This window comes from Zootoca vivipara, chromosome Z1 (genome assembly GCF_965207765.1).
Source record: "Zootoca vivipara chromosome Z1, rZooViv2.hap1.1, whole genome shotgun sequence".
Classification (NCBI taxonomy): Eukaryota; Metazoa; Chordata; class Lepidosauria; order Squamata; family Lacertidae; genus Zootoca; species Zootoca vivipara.
The window spans coordinates 14747870-14773731 of NC_142583.1; the positions used below are offsets into that span (position 1 = coordinate 14747870).

Sequence of the window (25862 nt, forward strand, 5' to 3'; positions counted from 1 at the left end):
ACCACTGGTCCTGTTAGCTAGGAATCATGGGAGTTGTAGGCCGAAACATCAGGAGGGCCGCAGTTTGGGGATGCCTGATACAGAGAATGATGGAGTGCTTTCTGTTTACTGCAGCATAAATCTGCATCACTTGTTCTCAAAGCCAAACTCAACCCTACAGGATCACAGCTAACATTTGTTTTCTCTGCTGTTGCTCTTGATCTTGTAGCTCCATCAAATGCACCCATTTAGCACCACTCCTTCCCATATTTGGCATTTCCCTTCTTCTTTTTTTAAGGAAATAGATATGAAGTAATAAAGGAAAGTACTTCTGTTCTTGCACTTCCTCACCACTGAGCAACTGCACTGTGTCCCCACATAGTTAGAATTAAGAACCTGTGCAAATTGCAAGGCTCACATTTAGGCCCGGGGCTCTATCAATGTAGAAAGTAAGCACAGCTCACTTTTTCCCCACCCCCCACATCTTAAAGCTTACAGACCAGGGGTCAGCAAACTTTTTCAGCAGGGGGCCGATCCAATGTCCCTCAGACCTTGTGGGGCGCCGGACTAGATTTTGGGGGGGGGGGGATGAACGAATTTCTATGCCCCACAAATCACTCAAAGATGCATTTTAAATAAAAGCATGCATTCTACTCATGTAAAAACACCAGGCAGGCCCCAAAAATAACCTAGAGATGCATTTTAAATAAAAGGACACATTCTACTCATGTAAAAACACGCTGATTCCTGGACCGTCCACAGGCCTTAGTTTGCCTACCCATGTTGCAGACTATGATGTTAGTCCCGTAAAATCCTAAGCCTTAAACTGGCATTCTGTACCTGATCACACTCTGTAATATTCCATACTGGATCCACCACATACAAACTATGGCATGTGGAGCAGCTTCAACATGACTGCATTTTAAGTTGCCCTTGTTTCGTGTGTGTGTGCGTGTGCCATGTGTAAGATGGAAGCCTAAATCTGTGTAATACTTACAAAGACCTTCCAATTAAAATTGGGCAGAACTGAAGAAGACTGGCTAGGCTTCCCCTTCGAAGCTCTGCTTTAACAGACTATGAGGTAATGTCTAAGGCTTAAAACAGCCTTCTTCAAACAACTTCCCTCCACAGTAATGTGGCTTCATTTGGGATATCCTGGAGTAAATGATTTTAGAACAATACCCAAACACTTTAATGCTCCAGGGACAATATGACCGTACAGTGCAAGTGTTCGCAAACAATAACCTGTCATTCACACATCAATTTTTTTTGGTAAACTCTTGAAACAAACTGAAAGGTATAATGTTTGAAGAAGCCCTCTGTCATTTACCTTTATTATATTGATCAGTCATTGTTTAACCTGTTTTAGATTTCATTTACACATAAGATGGCACACTGTTTCTCCCAATATGCCAGCTCACCAGAGAGAAAGAAAATGAACTAAATTCGTGGGAAATACTGGCATTGCATTTTCACTTGTGATTTTGACTCTGACTCTGACTTCAATCTACAGTCGTACCTCGGGTTGCGAACACCTCGGGTTACGAACAACCCGGGTTACGAACTTCGCAAACCCGGAAGTATTTTCGCCGCGCGCGCAGAAGCACTGCGCGCCTTTGCGCATGCGCAAAGCGTAAAAATAGCGCTTTGCGCATGCGCAAAACGGTGGTTCGGGCCCTTTTCGGGTTACGAACTGCGACCCGGAACGGATCGCGTTCGTAACCCGAGGTACCACTGTATAGCTCAGAAAGTTATTGGGGTGCATATGGAACTCCTATCAGTGGCAGGTGCACACAAATGGAAAAACGTAAAGTCTCCTCTTTTGCAGTTACTAAGGAATGATTGTGTGGAAGCACTCATGCATACTTTGGATCATTAGGGAGAGGGAACATAGCTCATTGGTAGAGCACATGACATCTCCAGTTGAAACACTGCGGTAGCAGGTAATGTACCTGGCGAATAACAGAGTAAACAGTATAGTGCTTAGATGAGTAAATAGTCTCATTGGGTATAAGGTAGCTCCTTTTGTGCCATGTGCAGGGTTGGGCTAAATTCCTAAACAAGTGTGGTGGTTGTTGTTACCCACCCTTCACCCGAAGGTTCCAGGGCAAGTTACAGCAATCTAAAATACAATATGAAAGTCCTGCTTTGCATTGTTGCATTTGTCATGCAAAATTCAGCATACCCACTACAGTCTCAGAAAATCATATTTTTGTCTACAAATTATTTTGAAGGGCAGCTAACTAACGATTTGTTTATTTTATTTTTTTCAGATTGGCCAGTCTGAAGTTTACATCATCAGTCCTGATACCAAAAAAGTAGTTATTGAGAAAAGCTTTAAGGAAATTTCATTTTGCTCTCAGGTACCAAGCTTTTGATTCCTTTTTGGTTCTTAAAAACTTGGGTGTTGTTTTCCACAACAGGTCAGTGGTTTTCTCCCACTAAATTCCATTACACCATTTAACAAGCCAGGATCTTTGCCCTAAAACCAGTGTATGACTGGAAGAAGGGAGGGGACATGCAGGCGATTATGTGGCAATGGTTTATGAAGCTTTGGACGATCATTTAGGTGCAGGAAATAAACTGCTAGGGAAGAAAATAAACTAAAATTTGAGTGAGCAGAAAGTAACAGTTTTTTGACAGTTAACCTGTAAAAACTGCTCCCTTTAGAATCTGATCTCTGATTGAAGGACAGAGTGATCTTCTTATAACTTAAGAAATGTGTGTTAAGGTAGATTTCTAAAACCATTGTAGTGGTGACCTTTGCAGTCAGTATGTGGTAGGAACACTGTAATATTAGTATTTCTGTCTCATTTGCAATGAACTTCTTCAGCATATTTTTTCCCCAGAAATTAGGGATCCCCTCCCCAGTTTGTCTAAACCATGAAGGCAGCAAAGCCCACTGTGACATTCCTTCAAATAACCAAGGACTGTGTTAACCCCAGTATATTTGAGAAGATTGCCTGGAGTGGATCTTGAAGTAAATTAACACAAATCCCAGAAATTTACTTTCTAAAGGAAATTTGTCAGACAGTAAACGAACTTTTGTCAAAGAGAAAGAGAAGCTGTGAGTCAGCACTTAGCAGGTTGCCCTCAAGGTCAAAATTTAGCTTTCTCAGACCAACAGGAAATAAATTCCAAATTTAATGACCCAACTCCCTCTCCCAGTCCTTTTGATTGTTTAACTAGTGGCCCAACCAATGGGAAAAACTGTTCACATGCTCCTTTTTGCTGTCTCTAGAGAAAGAAGGGCATATGCTACAACTCTAAATCCTCCCTTGGACGCCAGCCACAGACTGTTTGCATGGTAACTGTTGGCAGTGATGCTTTAAGGCTTGAAGATGGGGAAATCATTCTGTTTTGCTTCTGTTCTTAAGAAACAAAGTTCTATAAATTGAGATGCACAACCTTAATGGATATTAAAATGTAAAAATCTGAGAAATTTTGGGTTTATGAAAGTATTTACCCAATTCCTCATTAATATCATTCATTCCTCTACAATTATGCTGTATGTTTTAATGTTGAGTGTTCCAAGGCCACATGGGAACAATATCTGCCTATAGGCCCCAAACTGTACCTAGAAACACTATTATTTTGAGAGCTGCGTTTACTGCCATACTGTTTTGCAAACTTATTGGCCTTGAATTACATTGAATACTGGAACTAGGGGTATTCTATGTTACATAAGCAATGGCTCCTGTATTTCTTTGTTCCCTAACTCATTCATCTTTTGCTCACACCGATTACTTCTTTTTATCTGTGCCGAGTCAGAGAGTCTCCATTTCTTAATCATGTTATGTTTTGTTGGGCTCCTGGGCATCTTAGACTTAAAGCTTTAAAGCTCCCATAATGCAACTCAACTTGCAATTAGAGACATGCAGTTTTCTCATTTATTGATTTTACCCCATCTTCAAATCTAAACTGGGGCTTTTTGTGAACAGCATCCCTTAAGAACTCCAGGAGGTCGGAAGCATCTTAGCTCAGCTAAGAATTGGACATGGGGTTCATATGCACCAGCACTTACTGAAGCAGGGAGCTCCACCAGAGTGTCTTCTCAGTTGAGCAAGTGATGTTTGAGGGTTTTTTTTTTAAGTTCTCCAAATATTTTGTCAACTCCGCCACGTGATCAGCAACATGTGGGTCTAACTTTGTTGGCAAATAAATTAGTTTATGTGTTTTCATGTTGTTAAAAGGAATTGGCTGGCTGTTCTCCTTTTAATATCTTGGGAACTTGACTGCTGACAGAAGGAAGGGGTTGTGTGTTTTTTCCATGAAGAAAATGGAAACTTGAAGGCTGCTCTTTGAAATGTCATCCAGTACATGGCTCTCTGGGCTTAATGCCACTCCACCACTCAACCTATTGTTTACTTTTATGCGAAGCTCTGGGCACTGAGATCCATACCAAGCAATGGTATTGATATTCTGTTTCTCTTCTCTCCCTCTCTCCTTTTAAGAAACATGTTAATCTCTTCATTAGAAATTAGAAATAGATTGGATCAGATCCAGATTACATTAGCTTCACTTCCATTAAATCCAGTGGACTTAAGTCAGGACGTCCGTCCCATTGGCCTCAGTACAAATCAAATGCAACTAAGAAACAGTGCAATCCAAACAGAAGATTCACTGGGCTGAGGCAGTTTGGATTTGCCAATCTTGGGCTTTCATTGTATGATATGTGTGTGTATATATATATATTATTTCCCAATGGATTACTTTTATTTTCCTGCAGTTAATATTTATTTTGCACGCCTTTCACAAAAGTTTGTATGTCAAGATGCTGCTTAGCGGCATTACAAGTCTTTACCTAGCCTTTATGAATTTTTGATATAATTGTTTCTATTGTAGGGAATTAGACATGTGGATCACTTTGGATTTATCTGCAGAGAGCCTTCGGAAAATGGAGGCTTCCATTTCGTTTGTTACGTTTTTCAATGTACAGATGAAGCTCTGGTAAGAACCTTTAGAAAAATAAAAACAAAGAGGTGCTGGACATACAATGTCTTATATAAGGTTCTTATTTACTCTGAAGCGTGATACTTGTCACTATTGGGCTAATATAGAATAGCAGTTAATATATTATTCATTAGCCTTCTTAAATACCAGGTCTTCACACCTAGTTTTCTTTGCTCCAGGTTGATGAGATCATGATGACTTTGAAACAGGCTTTCACAGTAGCTGCTATACAACAAACTGCCAAAGCACAAGTCCAACTCTGTGAAGGATGTCCCATGCAGTGCCTGCATAAACTCTGTGAAAGGATAGAAGGTAGGAATTATGCAGCATGGTACATGCTTGCTTAATTTTTTTTAAGTGTATGGATTATTGCTAAGTAAACAATCAAGCATGAAGTACTTTGCCAAACTATGTGTATTTAAATACAACTTTGCTACTTGAGCAGTACTTGAGAAGTCTGGAGAAAAGTCCTTGTCTGGAAAAATATTTGCATATTAGAAGGTCCAAAATACTAAAAAGATATTTTTCAACACTTTCATGTGCTGCATAGAAAAACTTGGGGGTGTTGTTGTGGTGTTTTTTTTTGTTTTGTTTTTTTGCAAGCCCAAAAAAGGGTCTTTGTTTTTTAAAAAGTATAAGGTATACAGTTGTACCTTGGTTTTTGAACAGCTTAGTTCTTGAATGTTTTGGCTCCCTAATGCCACACACCCAGAAGTGAGTTTGCAAACTGTTGTGGTTTGCAAACTGTTTTTGGAAGCAGTACATCCGACGGGGCTTCCGTGGTTTCCGATTGGCTGCAGGAGCTTCCTGCAGCCAATCAGAAGCTGTGCTTTGGTTTCCGAATGTTTTGGAAGTTGAATGGACTTCTGGAATGGATTCCATTCAACTGCCAAGGTACGACTGTACCTAGGATTCTTTTAAACTTTGAAAGGGATTGTCCCTCATAGCTTAAAGGACTGGTTGGAAGATTGTTTTTGCTGTTGCTAAACCAGTGCAGTTTGCTTAGCATCAAACAAAATGTCTCCACTTGGTTCTCTTCCTCCAAGTTTCAGCAGGCACAAATGGTTTGTTCAGGTGGCATCCATAACCAAGCCCCCATGGCTGCTGTCTGGGTATTCTTCCTGTTCCAAGCTTATTCTCTTCCCTTCCTTGTGAAAGCATAGATTGTGAGCATAGATTGTGGTCACAGTCACCTCAGGGTTTTTTTTTTTTTTTTTTTGCTTCTCTGCTTTTCACCTTAGTGTGGTGAGTGTAGTCCCTGTCTGGAAAGCTCATTTTGGATGGACATGACTTTGTGAATATTGCCTGACCAGATATTGTCATTGGGTTGTATCCAACTAAGAGATAATACTCAGAATAGAACAATTGAAATCAGTAGATGTGACGGACTTAAAACTATTGATTTTAGTGGGTCCACTCTGAATTTACTGTAGTCAGGTACAACCCGTCTAAAATAATTTTGTTTACCCTATATTTGTTTGCCTGTTACTTGTTAGGATTACATCCTTCTAAAACTAAACTAGAAATCCAAAAACATCTAACAACGCTGAACAACCAGGAGCAGGCCTCAATATTTGAAGAAGTTCAGGTAACTGTCTTGTTATTTATTATGGTGGATCAACAGACCCTTGGCTCACTAGTGAAAAATATTGGATTTTTTTTTTAATGTTGGAAATTGTAAAAGAGGAGCGAGATTTATAATGGAGACAACTGGGTTAATATTGGGAGCTGGGATTGGTGCTTCTGACATTCCTTGGCAATTAATGACAGTAACTGATCACATTAACTGACTTCACACACTTCTGTGGTCAGCATATTTGCTGTTGTCCAAAGAAGTGTGAAACTACATCTAGAAGCCCAACAGGGCTTGTTTTTCTCAAAACACCAAGGTCTCCCCCACTTCCATGTTACATGGCAAGCTGTCCTCTCTTGTTGTAGTCATATCTTGAAATCTCAGTTTAGCAGTTATATAAATTAAAAGGCTATAAGGGACGATGGTGATACTGTGGTTTAAACCGCTGAGCCTAGGGCTTGCCGATCGGAAGGTCGGCGGTTCGAATCCCTGCAATGTGGTGAGCTCCTGTTCAGGCCCTGCTCCTGCCAACCTAGCAGTTCAAAAGCACGTCAAAGTGCAAGGCAAGTAAGTAGATAAATAGGAAGGTAAATGACGTTTCCGTGCGCTGCTTTGGTTTCGCCAGAAGCAGCTTAGTTCTGGCCACATGACCTGGAAAAACTGTCTGCGGACAAACGTCAGCTCCCTTGGCCAGTAAAGCGAGATGAGCACTGCAACCCCAGAGTCATTTTGCAACTGGACCTAACTATCAGGGGTCCTTTATCTTTTTAAAAGTAAATTTCTAAAAAAATATATTCTTCTACCTAGAAATCTTCAATCTAAATCTGTCAAGGGGGGAATGTGTCCAGGGCAGCTGTCTATCAGCTCCATCTGGTACGCAGGCTAAGACCCTACCTGCCTGCAGACTGTCTCGCCAGAGTGGTGCATACTCTAGTTATCTCTCGCTTGGACTACTGCAATGCGCTCTACGTGGGGCTACCTTTGAAGGTGACCCAGAAACTACAACTAATCCAGAATGCGGCAGCTAGACTGGTGACTGGGAGCGGCTGCCGAGACCACATAACACCGGTCTTGAAAGATCTACATTGGCTCCCAGTACGTTTCTGAGCACAATTTAAAGTGTTGGTGCTGAGCTTTAAAGCCCTAAATGGCCTCGGCCCAGTACACCTGAAGGAGCGTCTCCACCCCCATCGTTCTGCCCAGACACTGAGGTCCAGTACTGAGGGCCTTCTGGTGGTTCCCTCGTTGCGAGAAGCCAAGTTGCAGGGAACCAGGCAGAGGGCCTTCTCGGTAGTGGCGCCCGCCCTGTGGAATGCCCTCCCATCAGATGTCAAAAGAGAAAAACAGCTACCAGATTTTTAGAAGACATCTGAAGGCAGCTCTGTTTAGGGAGGCTTTTAATGTTTAATCGATTATTTTATTTTATTTTTCTGTTGGAAGCCGCCCAGAATGGCTGGGGAAACCCAGCCAGATGGGCAGGGTATAAATAATATTTATTTATTTATTCATTCATTCATTCATTTATGCATGCATGCATGCCTTGATCCTACAGGCAAAACTCCACTGTGAATCGCCTGTTTACTTATTTATATGGGGCAGTGTAAGGGCGAGTTTTGTTTTGTTTTTGCTAGCTAACTTTGTTTAGTTTGTGATGCTGTTGCCATCTACTGGTATTTTAGGGTACAAGCAGAAATGTAACCATACAATGTACTGACAAAATTTAAGTACCGTAACTAGGGCATAATGGCTAATATAGATGTTCCCTTTTTCCTATTGCAGAAAATAAGGCCAAGAAATGAACAGAAGGAGAATGAGTTAATAATATCTGTCCTGAGAGTTATGTATGAGGAAAAGCAAAAGGATCATATCCACCTTAGTGAAGCCAAGCTGGTAGGCAATTGTAAATCCCCACCCCCTTTCTTGCTGCTGGAAAAGATCTGTTGGTGCATAAAATGAAAATGCCCTTTCCATAAAGGTCTGCATGTGAGACCTGATCTATAATTTCTGAAAACATGTGGCACAGCCCACCTGGGAGGATCACATATTTAAATGCTGCCCTGTATAACTCGCATGTATTTTGTTGTGTGAATTATTTGATGTGTTTTTTTTGAACTTATTGTGTATGTCAACTGCTTTGAGATGTTATATATATATATATATATATATATATATATATATATATATATATATATATATATATATATTATAATGTGTGTGTGTTTGTAAGATAAGATTAAGATAAGATAATCTTTATTGTCATTGCCCTCCTGCAGGAACAACGAAATTACTTGGCTGAAATTACGTGTGTTTGTGTGTGTAGCAAAGTGCTGTATAAATGGATCATGAATTAAAAATGAAATTTAAAAAATTTAAATCCTTGCACTTAGATAATTAGCATGTGCGGGCTAACTCAACCAGCAAGAAGTTGACCAGTAAAGTGTCTATTTTGACATTGCTCTGAGTGGTGAATAGGTGCCATTGCAAAGGAGGAGAGAAAGCAACATTAGTTTTAGCTGAATGTTCTCCTATGGCAGTAGCTGTGCACTGAATTGAACAGGAGACTGGAACATAAGTGCAAGCCCACTTGAACCTTTGCCATTATTTTATGCAAGCATCCATCCATATTTGACCCTGAGTACTTTCTCTGGCAATCATCTTCTCCAGTAATTGGATACAGTCTTTACATTTCGTTGGAAATAGTACTTTCTTTCTCCATGAAGCATGCCTCAACCACCTGGCTCTCAGTTCTGATTGCCCAGAAACTTGTACACCAGAAATAAATGCAATCCAAATTGCTGTGTCTAGGACATATTTTGGGGTGGAGGTGGGAGCTGATTTGAACGGAGGGGACAAAATCTGATCCGTGTAACAAATATTTAGCCTTTTTGGAACTTTTTTGTTCCAAGTTAGTTCTAAGTTCAGAACGGGCGTCATACAAATTGTGTGACACTTCTAGAAAACATGGAAGGATGTCTTCTATGGAAACTTGTTCTATTTGTGCTTATTCTCTCTTTTAAAAAGAATGTCTGTTATTTTAACTTTCTAGATGTCACAGTCATCAGTAGAGGCCATGGGAAATGAATTGCCAAGCAACACATCCCGGTTCAGACTAGATATGTTGAAGAGCAAGGCTAAAAGGTCACTGACAGAATCATTAGACAGTATTTTATCTCGGGTAAGGCTCTTGAATTTTGTTATCTTGTGTCTGATGGCATCGTATATGTTAACTGAAAGAATTTTTTTAACATAGTGCAGATATCCAGTAATTTGATTGGTGATTTCTTAAAATAGAAAGGAGTGAAAAACATTGATGACTACACAAAAGGTTCACTTATTAAATTAGTACTTGGCAGTTATGCTTTTGCTAGTTTCCAAGTTGCTTGCAAATATCAGTGTGAGTGACCTTTTTGAAGGAGGCTGTTGTTTCTTATGCAGAGCAAGGCTATTCTTAGTCCACTCAGGAAATTAAATTTAATAATGATCTCAGCACAGTGAGAACTTTGGGGGGTTATTGCAAGGAATAGTATGAATTTTCAGATTTCTTTATATATGTGTGCCTATATAATATGAGGATTTTCTTGGTAGGGGAATAAAGCCAAAAGTCAACTGGAAAGTTCTGGAAGTATTGATTTGGACAGCTCCTTATCTAGCACACAAAGCACAACAAGTAAAGTAAGTGAATATCAAAACATAAAAAGTAACAATATATGTTACAATCTTTAATATTATTTCCTAAAAGCCAGGTGGCCAGTTGGGGGGCGCACAGTTATATTATTAAACAGTGTTGAGTTTTATTTTGAAAACAATGAATGATTATATTTGTTATCATAAACAGGCTAGTGGGGGGGGGAATAGTTTGCTGCTTTATAGCTCTCTTAGCTGCTCATATTTCTGTAAGTCACACTTCTAGCACATCAGTGACCTAAAGGTTTACAAAAACATACCTACTTGATCATCTGGATAGGATTCTTAGTCATCTCAGACACTTAATTGACAGGTTATATAAAAACCTAGGGCCTGCAGTTCCCTTCATTTTAACTTCCTTTTTTAATAATAATTTTATTAGTTTTCAATTACAGTCCAATAATAGCCTCATTATAACAATACCAATTTATAATACAATTAATAATACCAATCGTTCAAATACCGAATTATATAATTTAGATAAAGTGCCCCCCCCGTGTGCTAGATTTGATGGTTTGATGATTTTCTTTATTTCTGCATTCCAAAATCTTATTAATTTCAATTACATTCCACTCATATTAATAATCCCTTATATAACAACTGCAATATTAAGAACTTCTATTCGTGTTGACACATTAAATGATTTATAAAACTAGAAGTGAGGAACTCAAACTATATCCTTGTTCTTCCTGTGTGTGCCAGTTCTGTCCATAGTGTTTCTTCCTGTCCTTGTAAGATGTTATGTCCTTCTTTCCCCCGGTTGTTGCTGTTATCCATCATGCCTTGGGTAGAGCTGATATCCCATTTGTAGAATCCATGTAAGGATATTATATGCCTATAAACTGGGCTGATCAGCCGTGTCAGGAAGAGGGTGAGGTCGAACTACTTTGGTTCGACGTTAGCTTGGATCCTGGCTGGGTCAGTCTATGTGGACCAGGTTTTAATAATGTTCTGCATGAGATAAATTCATACCATGGTATTGCAATTCCACCATGGAGTTAAGATTGGAAGGTCACGTAAGCCTCTGAGATAAATCTCTGGCCATTTGGTTTTTCTCTCTCTGCTAAATGCCTATCTGCCTTTCCTTTCCTGAGTTTATTGCCTCCGGTTTCTCTGAGTGCATTCCTTCTTTTGTCTCTTGCCTCCTTTCATGTATTTCCTGCTCTGATGTGCATCAACCTGATCCTGTCTCACATGAGAACTGCATGGGGACTGTGTGGAGAGGTGCTGGCTTGATGTGATTGGAGCATTCGAATTTGGGGATGCACCAATTGGATGTCAATAAAAATAGTCTGCAGGAGGAGTGCAGGGTCACATCGCATTTTTTCCTCAGAGCTCTTGCTTGTCAAAGCTTTCCCATGTCCTTGTCTTTCTTTTGCACTCTGCGTATGCTCTGAACGCCACACCCACTGTTGTTCAAGAAATTTCTCCATCACTCCATTCCGTGCTTCATTGTTTTACAACTTTAACAACAGCTGCAAAAGTCACTCTGTCCCAGTAAATTACCTGTTGCCACCATTTTTCCTCTCAGCCTGGGAAGAAGAGCAGCCTGTCAAACTGCAGATGACTCAATAAAGTTCCTTGGCAGTTCACAGACTCCTGAGAGTCAGTGTGGTGCAGTGGTTAAGAGCTGTAGACTCTAATCTGGGAAACCGGGTTTGCGTCTCTGCTCCTCCACATGCAGCTGCTGGGTGACCTTGGGCTAGTCACACTTCTCTGAAGTCTCTCAGGCTCACTCACCTCACAGAGTGTTTGTTGTGGGGGAGGAAGGGAAAGGAGAATGTTAGCCGCTTTGAGACTCCTTCGGGTGGTGATAAAGCAGGATATCAAATCCAAACTCTTCTTCTCCTCTTTTCATCCTTCTTTACAACTGAAGATATATGAGCAATTATACTTCCAATTAAATTAAATTCTAAGTCCTCTTAGCATTATTCAGTTCACTTTATAAATAAAAAAGGATGGGGAAGAGTAAACATTTTGCAAAATAGACAGGCATCCCCAATCTTCGGCCCTCCAGATGTTTTGGACTACAATTCCCATCTCCCCTGACCACTAGTCCTGTTAGGTAAGGATCATGGGATTTGTAGGCCAAAACATCTGGAGGGCCAAAGTTTGGGGATGCCTGAAAATAGACCTTCCCTTTTTCCTTTTTTTTACACATATGATGTTATATTCCATATTTATAATTGAATTTCTTCTGTCCTCGCTTGTACAAATATATTTTGAACTAACATTCAGAGGAGGATTGCTGAATCATAAATGTAGAGAAGAAAACTTTAAATAAAGAAACTGTAGACTCCCCTGCCCCCACCATCTTTTGCACTGAATGGAGTCTTATCTTAAGTTCAAACCTTAAAGTCCTCACAGTTGATTTGTTCTGCAGTTTGTGGTCTCATCTCTTCTAGCATGTGCCTGTAGTACTTTAGTCCAATTAAGCTCTAGTTAACAGGAGAACCTCTGCTTCTTAATGGTGGCGTTGGAGGGTTTTCAGCAGGTGAAGTGCTTTTGCACTCAGCGCCTCCCCACCCCCCACCCCGCATTTCATGCTGGAGCAACAGCCAGGTACTGAGGCGAACTGTGAGTGAAGTCCGTTACCCCCTCCCCTTGTTCCTGGGGGGAATTTGCAAGAATAATTACCTTCAATCATCCTTGTTTTTCCTTTGCCAACAATCTTCCGCTGTCGTGGGGGGCTGCCTCCATTAAGGCAGAGCAGAATCGGAAGCCCCTTCTTTTTAACTTCCTGTACATCTCCCATTCCAGGCCAGACTTACCTTCTGCAGCATGAGTATTTTGTTCATGGTTCAATTCATGTTTCGGATAAGCTTATGATCTGTAGCGTATGAATAACAACATATTCTTGGTAAACCCTTCTGGGCTTCCCAAACAGGAATGAAATCTCATTGGACAATGGAGAAATGAAATTGCAGAAGTGCAGCCATAAAGCATATGTGATAGGTTCAGAGCAGCCTGAAAAAAATTAACAGTTATCATTTCTATGCCATGCTTAATTATATATGGATATATTTTATGTTGACAGGAAACATCTCTGTTTGAGAAAGAAGACCTTCCCCCAGAGAGCCCCCTCAAGGCAAATGGATCTGTAGGTGATCTCTCAAGTGAGCTAGAAAGCTCGTCTCCTGAACAGTCTGCAAAATCAGCTTACCAGGGATTTAGAAGACGAGCTAATACTCTGACCCATGTGCCAACTGAAAGCCAGGAAGCCCCAGAACCCACTGAAGCATCTCCGACTGTTCCCCAAAGGAAACTTATGAGGTATCATTCGGTGAGCACAGAGACTCCAAACCAGCAAAAGTAAGGCTAAGTTTAAAACAGGATGCTGTGGGGGGAGAAATTTGGGCTAAATGTTTTAAGGTATGTCCATTTTTTAGAGAAAATGAGATCTCTGGATAAGTCTGTCTCATATATCCAACCATAGCATGTTTCTGAACATAAATGTTAAAAATTCTCAGATGTGACAAAGTGTTTTTCCATAGCAGGATGCTTTATAAATGAAACATCAAGAAGTCTTTGGGTAACTCATCATTTGAAACCTTTGACATCCTCTCTGTCACGCTAGTGCTCCTACTCATTGGGAAATATGAATTAGCTCTTAGACTTTGAGGAATATTTGTATCAAGGTCCATGATTCAGACACTAGAATCCATGCATGGGCTCTGTTACTTGCAGGTGTTTGCCTGTTATCATCTATTAGGGAAGTGCATGCAACCAAAGAAAATGTGTGTCATTTCCTTTCCAAGAACAGTATGGGAAGTTTTGATGGTACCTACAGAAATGAAGGCTAAATATCTAGTAACTATAAATATTTGTAAACTGAGCAGGAGGGATACATTCCTCTTATTTGCTGATAGATTGATGCCCTGTCCTATTTTGCCCAGTTGATTGCATGGAACTATTTAACAATTTGACTGCAAGGTTTTTATATTTGCTAATCAACACTCACTTCTCATATTCTTGTGTCAGTATGCTTCATAGGTTTTCTAAATGTTTGCACATGTTAGCTGTGTTGCTTTGCTAAAAATCCTGGTTTACTCTGGTTTGCCAGGAATATCTAGACTATTACAAATTGGGATTTGTGCCAAATCACTTTTTCTTCCTTACACATACCAGAAGTGGCAGAAAGAGGAGGAAGAGTGAAAGAAAGAGGTTCTATGGCTTTGGTTGGTTTCCTTGCCCTTTCTTTGAACCTTGTTGCTTGTTATGTCTAGAGGGCTTTAGCATTACAACTATGGACTTGCAAATTGTTCATCAGTATCATTTTGCCACAATGCTATTTTCAACCTGCTGCTGCTTGCTCAGTAAAAGCTGAACATGCTTAGAATGTTTTATTTCACGGTTCATCTTTGATCTCAACTTTTGTAACATAGGGCACTGCTGTATTGCTTTTGCTTGCATGTTACAGAGTTGGTAAAGTTTTGGGGAGTAAGGGAGAAAATAGGGGTTAGTTTTTTTATATAAATAAAAAAGCCATGCTAAGTTTAACTTTAGACTATAATATACTTCCATTGCTTCAAGCACATATAGCCAAATGTTCTTTGCTCTGACCTTTGGTTATGCAAAAACCAAATAAGGTGTGCATCACTTTAATGTTAAATCTGCTAAATTCAGATTTATTAATCCTTAAATTGCTAGGAACTTGATCCTGCATTTGTGTTGCAATTACGGTACACAATTCTTCAAGGGAACTTCTTCCCACATTAGCTCCTTAGAATGACACCAGAAATGCATCCCCCCCAAAGAGCATTAACATGTTTCAAAATGTTTAGGCATCCCTCCACTATACATATTGCATCAACAGTCCTGACCCTGCTTTATCGCCTGGTCTGTTGGGTGTGGTTGCTAATGGGCATGGAAATTGTTCAGAATCCGTACGTCAAAGCCTTGGCAATAAAACCTTGTTGACAACTCAAGGCCTGATGCAGGCTGGGAAATATATGTAGGAGAAACCAGCAATCATCCTTTCTGGACTGCAAAGCCTTCCCACAGTCTTGGAAGCTGTGCTCCTGTTGCTCACATGAGCGTTGAGAAAATGAGCCAGGTAATCTTGGCTTGTTTAGGGCTAGAAGAGGACCATTCCAAGAAGTAAAGCACTGGTTTGTGTTTGCTGCCTATTTGATTGCCATATGTCTGCCTTCTTACTAGGGACATCAGAAGATCTTTTTGGTTAAGCCAGGCACCATGGAGGAGGCAGAATCAATGGAAGAGCACTCCCATTGTCCCTGGTGCCTGTGCTGTTATTTAACATGGTTAATACAAAGGCAGTGATGTAGTGCATCTTTTTTTAATTCAGCTCTTTGCCCTTTTCTTTTTGTCTTTTTTTAAATTTTATTTGTGCTTTTCAGATTTATACATTTCACTAATTTTACAATCACTTTAACATTTCAAAACTTGACTTCCTTCCCCCTCTTTCTGCAGTTCCTTAAATTTATTTTTAATATCTTCTGCATATCCAAATTAACTTAATTTGCTCATTTATTCATCTACTTTAAATATAAAATCTTATAAAACTGCAGATTATTACAGTAATCCTGCCAATGTTCTTATCTGTTTACAATTTATCTGTAAATATTCAATGTTTTCTTTGATTTGTCACGTTTCTTTCTGTCTTACCTTTTGTTTAATCTTCCCTGCTGGAACCCTCCTTGTAAAATATGAACACACCTGGCAGCAGCTCTAAAAGTTCTTCTGATCAGTCATCACCGGCTCCTCCTCCTTCTCCTCCTCCAGCTCGTCTTAATCCCTTGGCCTCTTCGCCCAATTTCTTTAAACATTTTAGGCATAATTCAAGTGGAGAACAAAGTGGGCATGCTGTGCCAAAGAGGTGAGAGAAGAGATGTGGGGAGTTTGTTTATGATCCGCATTTTAAAGAACATTTCAAAACATAAAAACCACCAGAAACCCCAGTGGTTTCATGGTTTCACCTATATGGACGTGCTTTTCGTGCTTCATTTGAGGTTTTTCCTTTATGTGGAAGTAAAAATAAGTTCTCACAACCTTTGGTGGGCTATGTAGTTTGAGGAAAAGGAGTGGACTTTTTCCCTACTCTGAGGTACATCTTTTGAAGCTTTCCTGTAGTGTCATCCCACACTCAGATTATGGTTTACTATGCTACTGCAAAGCTTGAGAAAAGCAGTGGGAATAGATTGACCTTAAATGTCCACTTGACGACTCTCTCCCGACTATTACATCAAGAAGGCAGGAGAGGAAGAAAGTTAAAATGCATTTGTTTGCTGCACACTTGGTTCTAGGAAAAAAAATACATGGATCCAGCCTAAATCTTCTTAATTCAAGTAAATTTCATGTAAGGGTCACATGGCAGCCCTACACAAACCATCATATTTGGTGATTTTCCTGCCACATTTCCCTTCTATTTCATGAGACCAACCCAAAAGAAACCACTGCTACCCCTCTCATTTCTGAGGGGCAGGTGAAAGCCAAGGTGATTTCTCCTCCCACTGATTCAAAAGTCCAAGAAGTGAGGTTTTGTATCCATTGCTGATTTGGAATAAAGCCCTAAAGGTAAAGGGGCCCCTGACCATCAGGTCCAGTTGTGTCCGACTCGGGTTGCGGCGCTCATCTCGCTCTATAGGCCGAGGGAGCCGGCATTCGTCCACAGACAGCTTCCAGGTCATGTGGCCAGGATGACAAAGCTGCTTCTGGTGAACCAGAGCAGCGCACGGACACGCCATTTACCTTCCCGCTGTAGCGGTCCCTGTTTATCTACTTGCACTTTGATGTGCTTTCGAACTGCTAGGTGGGCAGGAGCTGGGACCGAGCAACGGGAGCTCACCCCGTTGCAGGGATTCAAACCGCCGACCTTCTGATCAGCAAGCCCTAGACTCTGTGGTTTAACCCACAGCGCCACCTGGGTCCCTATAAATAAAGCCATAAAGAGACGTAAAATGTCTTGCAATGTTAGCCTTCGATTTCTTGTTATTTGTTTTAACACCTACAAGTTTTATTTTTCTGGTTTGTTATTTGTTTTAACACCTACAATTATTATTATTTTTCTGGTTTAATACTGATCAGTTGTTTTTCCTGTTTTGTGTTTTTGTTCTCAATTTCACCTGGTATACTTACACTTCCTCCTTCTGAACTTCCCCCTTTCAACTACTCTCAGCACCTCCTACCGTTCTGCTCTACGGAAAAAGCTTCACTCTTCCTCTTCTGTGCCAAACTTCTTAAAATTTCTGGCTCCTGTAGATGAAAATAACACCTCTGACTTTAGGAACACAAAAAGGTAGGGTTCTCTGCCTGCAGCTGAAAAATCTGTGATTGCTTAAGAAACTTTGTCTCAGACTGCAGTGGGAATTGTTAAAAGTTATAATTGTTCAAATGTGGTTGGTGTGGTAATTTAATTAAAAAGCCATTTCACTTCAGTGTATATTATTCATTTTTATAAATAATATAGATAATGTGAAGACCATGGCTTTTCTAAAGTTATGTGATGGCAGTGATTCTTATAAAGTAAGCTGCCGTCCTTATTCAGTAGCTTTTTAGTGACTGCTGTTTGTTAACAAAATGGGTCAAAGTTGTAGTTTCTCACATTCCACACGAACCCTCCCTACCTACTGTGTGTTCAGAAACTCTCTCAAAGGGCCAAAGTATACATTTCATTAATGCTAGCGCTTTTATTTTGGAGGAATTGCAGCTGCAGGCCCTGATTTGGTGCCATTTCCCCAATCTGGAGGGGAGTCCCTCACCAGTTTCCTTTCTGCCCCACCTTGCCTACTGTGAATCCACATGACAAAGCTCTTTGCATTTCCTTTGGAGATGAATAGCAGCTTTTTCTTCAAAGGAAAAGCAGCAGTGTTGAGCACAGCTTTCTAAAAGGGTGATTAATGCATCTCATAGTAGTTTGACTCAAAATGACTAACAGAAAATAAAGAACTGCAGTTGGAAAGAGGACAACAGTTTACCTGAGAAGAAAATTGTAAACAGCAGGGTGCCAATGGCTAACGGTCACCAGCAAAAGTGAGGCCATTGCAAGAAAGTTGCCGTAATACTGACTATGTGTGGAAGAATGTTCTACTTGCAGCCGGATTCGCAGAACCTGGGAAAGTGATTTAGAGTTTGATGTCTTAGGACAGGGGTCAGAAACCTTTTTCAGCCGTCCACTGTCCCTCAGACCATTTGGTAGGCCAGACTATTTGGGGGGGGGGTGAACAAATTCCTATGCCCCACAAATAACCCAGAGATGCATTTTAAATAAAAGGACACATTCTACTCATGTAAAAACACACTGATTCCCGGACTGTCCACGGGCCAGATTTAGAAGGCGATTGGGCCACATCCGGCCCACGGGCGTTAGGTTGCCTACCCCTGACTTAGGATGTCACCTTATGGGGATTGCTGTTGCATAATCAAGAAAGGGGGGGAATGTTATGTGGTAGCTTTTTCTCTGCAAAAAGAGGGGTGCAATAAAAAATTTTTGGGGGGGAGTAAAAAAAGAACCCATAGGCCTCTTCTTGGAGGTTTATATTATATTCTTCTCACTCTTACTCCCACTGCTTCATTTTTATAAAAGGATGTTCAGGGTTCAGAGCACAAGACTCTCCATAGGCTGTTTTTGTCAGAGGTATTTGGGGTGAAAGGGGTAGCGCTAGCAACTTAACTAAAATTAAATATTAGTTTCACATGGGCCCAGCATTTCTCTAAAGTGGCCTGCTTGTTACATAAAGAACTGGTGGTGGTTCTTTGTTGCTGCACATACTTAGGAGGATTTGTTCATTCTGCTTGATGATTTCAAAACATATTGCAGTTAACTTCATTTTACAATTTTTACTGGAACGATAGACAAATCTGGTTCTGATAATCCTTCTAATTTTAGTGACTACAAGCCCAAGTCAAGTGAAGCAGCTTCTATCTATGAAAGCCCTGTGAGGACCCGGCGGCATTCATGGAGACAACAGATATTCTTAAGAGTGGCAACCCCACAGAAAGGATGTGATTCTCCTAGTTGGCACGATGGTAATGGTCTTCCTTAGATAAAAAGAACCTGCCTAACTTATGCTACAGATAAAAGATCTATTCTTTTTTGTGGATGGACAATATCATGAGTTTCCAAAGAACAGATTCATAATTAGTGAATTTACTGATCCAGCAGGATTCTTCTTGATGTTCTTTCAACTCGGAAGTATTTAAAAAGCAGCCTGAGAAAGCAAAGTGTTCTCAATTTAATTTGTTGTATTTGATACAAACCTTTTCATGCCAACAGCAGATGTCCCATTAATATCCTGGCATTACCAGCTACATCAGGCATAGGCAAACTCGGCCCTCCCAATGTTTTGGGACTACAACTCCCATAATCCCTGACCAGTGGTCCGGTTAGCTAGGGCAGTGTTTCTCAACCTTTTTTGGGCCACGGCACACTTGTTCCGTGAAAAAAATCACGAGGCACACCACCATTAAAAAAGTTAAAAAATTTAACTCTGTGCCGTCCTATATTATAATTATGACTGTAAGAAACACTTGCCAAATATTGCTTTCTGGTGGGTTAGTGTTGTGTATTGGCAGCCGCCAGGCTCGTTTGCACTGAGCTTTGGGAAAGAGGAGGAGAAATATTGCTTTTCGGCGGGTTAGTGTTGTGTATTGGCGGCCGCCAGGCACGTGACAATGCAAATCGCCCTTCTCGTCGCGGCACGTCGCGGCACACCAGCCAGCGTCTCGCGGCACACTAGTGTGCCGCGGAACAGTGGTTGAGAAACGCTGAGCTAGGGATGGTGGGAATTGTAGTCTCAAAACATCTGGAGGGCCAAGTTTGCCTATGCCTGAGCTACATCCTCTAGCACCACTTCCTGCTATTAATCTGATTTGTAATTATGTTGGCAGCAGGCACTAAAACTACACAACCTGAGGAGGGAAAACGATGGTGGTTGCCCTGCTAAACTGTGCTTGCTGTTTTCAACATGTACACTAGGTGGCACTGTTTCTTCTGCTTGTGATTCGAGAAGATTAGGAGTTGCTCAGTTTGAGTCCCTTGTGCTTTTAAAGGTCAAATGTCTCATGATTTTGGTTCTTAAGGAACCATAGCAGCCAACTCTAGGGGGGCGTGGGTGCTTGGTCACCCACAACAATTGTGAGGGCCAGGCACCCAGAAAGTCAATGAGAAACACCAGCAAGCGGGAGAGAAGCAGTTCAGCTCCACCTTCCGCACCCAGCAAGTGAGAAACTCTTTTCCAGGGGGGGGGGCAGTGTTTCAGACAGGGAGGCAGAGTCTCTCTGCTGCCAAGTCCAAGCCCCTCCCCACGGAAAAGGGTGCCTCACTGACTCTGGAGAGGAGGAAAAGGAGCTGCTGCTGCTGCCACCAGCCTCCACAACCTGGATGTGCAACGTCACATGCACTTGCCTGCACATGCATGTGTACATGTGACGTCGCATGTCTGCATTGTAGCAGCGGGCACCCACAATCCCGAGGGTGAGATGGCACCCCTGTAATTAATTAAGATCTTTTACTTTTAAGAATGGAATGACTGTTGTTTCTAGCAGTGCTTTGCTTTGGGAGGATTTAGATTCTTGCATTGAAAGTAAGGAGCACAGATGATCAAAGCTCCGGAATATGCTAGTAATGCTGGCTATGATCCATAGAGGCCCACACATGCAAACAGAATGGGTGGTGACTGTTTTTTCCGTCCAGCAGAAGCTTCTTGTGTCTTACAGGATATACCTTCTGTCCTTTGAAGTGGCTTTTGAAGGGGTGGGGTGGGCTGCACATCATGTGCCGCACTTTGACACTGTGTTCATGTTACGTGCTTTTTAAAAGGAACTACTGTACTGAGAATAAAGTCCAGTTGAGTTTGATAAGCTCTGTATCTGATCCAGATTTTGTAGGCACTGTTTAGCTAAATGCAGGACTATGTGTAAGGAAGAGCTCAGAACTGGTTACTAGATAATAAAATTTAACATCCTTAGAAACTGTTATTCTTTTTAAATAATGAGCTGCTGCTTCTACAACAGTGGCAAAAATGGGTACCTGTGTGTGCTTAAATATCTTAAGCAAAAGACAGAGCGGTAGGATTTGCGATTTGTGAGGAGGGGTGGGGGCTCTAATTACCTCCATTGTTCTTCCTTCCCTATAAGTACTGGAAGCAAAATAAATTATCTGAAAATGTTCATAGTTTACACATATTGCAGATACACAGAATTTCTGTCAGCACACAAGACCTGATTAAATGTGCAGGTTTTTTTCTAAAGTTATTTACAAACGCTAATCTGTATTAGCACAACAGCACACTGATTTAGTTTGCTTTGCTCCATTTTTTGCTCTCACAGTATTATTATTGCCCTTTTACCATTTAGGAACTGAAGCTGAGAAATAATCACTTTTCCAGTGCCAGCACAATGTGTTTGTGGAATATTTAAATCCTCAGCCTAAATCTCCCCCCGATTAAGCATATTGCTCATATGGACATTCATGTACATTTCCATTGACTTCACTGGAATGAGTCTTCCAGTACAAGAATCAATTCTTGAATGATTCTGTTTTGATTCTTGGCATCCTAAAAGTACTGTGGTATTATCGCAATATGTATCCAATTAAGCGAATCTTTCCGTTGTGCCCAAGGTATTCAGAATCTCCGATGGAATGTTTGACTTTTTAAAAATTAGAACAGTTGACTTCCTGCGACATCATAAACTACTTCTGAGAGATTCTTTGGTTTTGTGTTTTTGGTAAATTTCACTAGATATTACAATTACTAAGTGTAAAGTGACTTGCATTGCATAGTGATGGCATGCAAGCCACTTTAATCTGCTTCCAGGATTAGCTATTCATTTGCACCCCTACCTTGCACAGACTGAGGTATTTTCTCCACAGCATCACAAACCTTTATTATTGATAAATTGTAACTGATGCTTACCTGAGGTTTTGATCTAGAAATCCAAACTAAAAACATTTAGATACCAATAAAAGACTTCTGAATGCTTCTTTCTTGTTTTGTCACCATATAAAGAATACTCTGAGTTGGGTGAACTTCCACCCAGATCACCATTGCAAGCAGTTTGTGAAGATGGCCCCTTTAGGGCACTAAAAGAAGAGAGGAAGAGGACACCCAGAGAGCTTCGGGAACTGTGGCAAAAAGCAATTTTGCAGCAGATACTACTACTTAGGATGGAAAAGGAAAATCAAAAGTTGCAAGGTAAGTAAATTACTGGATCAAAAACGTGAGGAATGGCAGGAGCAGGGGAACCCATTGGACTTGTGACTATGGCAATAAATAAGTGTTCTAGAAGAATGGCTGATAATGTTTGCCTTGTGTTTATTCAGAATCCTTTCTTCCCAATATCCTGTCATGTTTGCTTTCCTTCTTTTGCTGTACTTTACCCATAGTTTGTTTACTTTATCTTAAAAGTCTCTTTGCTTGTTTTATCAGTGGCTACTCTTAGCCTAGTTCCTGGAAGTGCTGATAAGGTGCTCATTTTCTGACTCTTTTTGCCCGTGGCTTTGGTATATTTGGATCCACCTTCTAGATGCTTAAAGTCTGCTGAGTCATTCTGAGTGAAAATCTCCCAAGACTTGAGCTCGCACTTTAATCTGTGTGAGAGGCACTGGCTATAAACTAGTACTGGTGGAAATTGAATGTCATCCTACAAATATTTTAAGTGCAATAGGGACACTTATAAAACAACAAAAACAACCCCAAAATATTTATTTCTGCCTTGTATCCTCTAGACTATAATCCATGAAATAGGCAAAAATGGAAGACAGAATGTCCCCATGACCCTCTCCTCCATACATGCCTTTTCACAACTTCTGTGGCTACTCACAGCTATGATCTGTCTGCTGCATTAAGTGGCATTTCCCCTCCTTTCTCCTTTACTGCATGGCCTAGGTAAGGTGGTATTAAGCAAATTTATTTTGTCATGATCCGGAAATTGGAGGCTAGGAGAAATCCTTTATTCTTTGTTTGCATATAGTTTTTAGCAAGCCACTATACTGTGCAATCTTGAAAGGAACTGGCAAAACCAAACTGGAAAAGAAGTATTCTTCAATCTGTAAACTGAAGTTGCAGTGGAGGACTAAGGCTGCACTCTCCTATAGATTGTCTCACTCCTATAATAAATGAAAGTGCTGTTTTTTATGATGCATAATGCTATTAAATCATAAAAGTGACAGCATTCTTATGATGTATTGGAATAATATGTCCCAAGAATGACAGTGTGCTGGTAATGTATCATCACAGCAAGGGCTTGTTGTGCATATATCAAAGCAGACATCATTAAAGTGATAGCTATGATATGACAGATTACTTTTTAAATATGGTTCCAAGTTATGCTTAGTGTCCAGGCACTGCTTTTAATGCTGCCCTTTAAGTAGAAGGAAACACAGTGCATTAACTTGTCTTTTTTCCATCTCCGTTTGCTTTGGTCCCTGTGTTCCAGTTCTCTCTCTATAGGGTTGGCATATGGTAGTCCCTAACCCTAACCCTTTCATCTACGGAAAAAGAGCAATGCAGACAATTTGCATCTTACGCATGGGTTACCTTCTGGGGATAGTGTTTAAAACCGAAATCACGTATAACCAAAACAACCCTTTAAAAACTAGAAAGTGATCCGTAAAAAACATAGTGCAGCACTTACCAGTGCTTTTAAGCCCTCAGACTTGCTTACCGACCTCTGGGAACCTCTTGCAGGATCTTTGGGGCCCATCCAAGATCTCATGAGAGCTTCCCAGAGCCTGCATGTGAACCTCCCAGAACTTGGTAAGCAAGTCTGGGAGCTTAAAAGCTCTTTTTCCACACTGGGAAAACCCAGCGCAGAATGAGCTTGTAATCTGTCTTCCCTCCTTGCATTTAATTTGTGCGATTTCAACTGGCTAGCCTTCAGCTCTGTAAAGTTGCGAGTTGATTGTACTTTCTGTCCTCAAAATGCAATCAATCCCTTATGTCCAGGAGATCTTGTAACAGCAAAGCCTTCCCTTCCCTCTTGGCAGCTGGGCAGCAAAGAGCCTCAGGTTAGGCAATTATCTCCCTCTTACCCTGGCAAGACCCAGAATAGATGGTTGGGACTTCTCCTTTGGCCCAAGGTAGTGCTCACAGCATTTCATTTACTGTATTTATATACTGCTTGACCGTAAGTGGTTTACAGAAAATAAAACCAACATTAACATGGTAGTAAAAGTTGAAAACAGGTATTTTAAAAAAATGAAAGTGTAATTACAACCAACAGTTAAGCTGAAAGCAGATTAAAACATCTGCATCTGAAAGGACTTTCCTGAACAAAAAATGTTTTTAGCAGGTGCTGAAAAAAGTACAGTGAAGGCACCTACTTGATGTCAGTAAGCAGGGAGTTCAGTTTTCCCTTCTTATTTTTTTATCTAATCCTAACCCCACTTAGCACCTACCCACATGCTGCTTCTGTAGGAACACTGACTGTATGGCTCATGTTGGCTGCATTTGCAGACTAACAACAGTTTTCAGCTTGGACTCAAGTCTGTACTATTTTCTATGTGAAAACAGTAAACAGTGCAGGTAAGATGAACATTTTCAGTAACTTCATGCAGTAAACTGCTAGTAAGGACAAGCCCTAGTATGACACCTTTCAAAATGCCCATAATGGGGCAGCAGCAAATTGAATATGAATCAGTAGCATTATCATATTCTTATATTACCTTATTTCCCCTTTGCAGCAGCTGAAACACACTTGCCTTTTTTGAGTGTCATGGTTCATTACGCTGACATTTTCAGTGAATTGTCAAAGCTCCATTTATCATATGCTGACTGTCATTAGCATGCACCTATTTAATCTTTTTTGTCTAGCTTCTGAAAACAATCTGCTAAACAAACGTCTGAAGCTTGATTATGAAGAAATCACCCCATGCCTCAAAGAGGTAACGTTGGTCTGGGAAAAAATGTTGAGTACGCCAGGAAGATCAAAGGTGAAGTTTGACATGGAAAAAATACATTCTGCTGTTGGAAAAGGTAAGTGTACTGAATTATTGCAGACATGCGCACACATTCTTGGAAAGTAAACTATCAGAACACCTATTTAAATAATGCAGGTAATGTATTATATGAATATGGCTTCATTTCATGAGTCTGCAAGTGCTTGGAGTTCATTCACTCTCAGTGCTCATGGAATAGACTTCGAAAACTTGGAGGTTGCCATGGACATAGTAAGCTGTGTTTTTCTGTTCACTTGTCCCCATCTCTTCTCAGTGAGGATAAATGGGATGGAACAGCAGACAGCTTCATTTGGGAACTATGCCTCAGTGGGGTGACATACTGCTGAGCAAAAACAGGAAGGGTGTGTTTCATTAGCATTCCTCCTCACCCTTCAAATTGTGCCTACCTTTCAGTGAATATTTCACACTACTGTATGCAGAAATTTGTGGACCAAGGACTGACTCAATAATGACTTTAGAAGAGGGAAGAGAGAGAACATCTCAACACCCCTTCTACATCCATTAACAGACGTTCTAAGCATCATTGCAACAAAGTGGTATCTTTTCCATTAACTTCCTTCCTTCCTTCCTTCCTAATCATAACAGGCAGTGGGAGATAGTATATTCACCCCACTTTGTCCTTGGTGATTTGAGAAAAGAGGGATTGTCTACCTCAAGATCTCCACCCTGCCTTGAACTTTAGCCCTACCACTACCACTTTGTGTTTAGTACTGCTCTTGACAATTTGGCCCACACGTAGGGTTTAATAGCTAA

At 40.7% G+C, this 25862-nt stretch overlaps 1 protein-coding gene and 1 long non-coding RNA gene across 9 annotated transcripts in view; one reads left to right on the forward strand and one right to left on the reverse strand.

Moving 5' to 3' along the window:
- Nucleotides 1–25862, forward strand: part of TBC1D1 (TBC1 domain family member 1) — a 76320-nt gene that overhangs the window by 37344 nt on the left and 13114 nt on the right. For 3 of the 8 annotated variants that reach the window (XM_060278918.2, XM_060278920.2, XM_060278924.2), the window contains 13 exons: nucleotides 2253–2342; nucleotides 4825–4929; nucleotides 5112–5244; nucleotides 6429–6520; nucleotides 8285–8395; nucleotides 9552–9680; nucleotides 10091–10177; nucleotides 13227–13501; nucleotides 15876–16028; nucleotides 17328–17447; nucleotides 19038–19177; nucleotides 22159–22344; nucleotides 24964–25125. In XM_060278918.2, coding sequence (XP_060134901.2) covers nucleotides 2253–2342; nucleotides 4825–4929; nucleotides 5112–5244; nucleotides 6429–6520; nucleotides 8285–8395; nucleotides 9552–9680; nucleotides 10091–10177; nucleotides 13227–13501; nucleotides 15876–16028; nucleotides 17328–17447; nucleotides 19038–19177; nucleotides 22159–22344; nucleotides 24964–25125 — 1783 coding nt within the window. The remainder of the gene's footprint in view (nucleotides 1–2252; nucleotides 2343–4824; nucleotides 4930–5111; nucleotides 5245–6428; nucleotides 6521–8284; nucleotides 8396–9551; nucleotides 9681–10090; nucleotides 10178–13226; nucleotides 13502–15875; nucleotides 16029–17327; nucleotides 17448–19037; nucleotides 19178–22158; nucleotides 22345–24963; nucleotides 25126–25862) is intronic. The other 5 variants (XM_060278921.2, XM_088658677.1, XM_060278923.2 and 2 more) reach the window with 3 other exon arrangements.
- Nucleotides 11725–12961, reverse strand: LOC148687283 (uncharacterized). Its single transcript, XR_015947288.1, has 2 exons — nucleotides 12827–12961; nucleotides 11725–11929 (listed from the first exon to the last, which is right to left on the reverse strand). It is a non-coding gene; the product is annotated as an uncharacterized LOC148687283 (long non-coding RNA).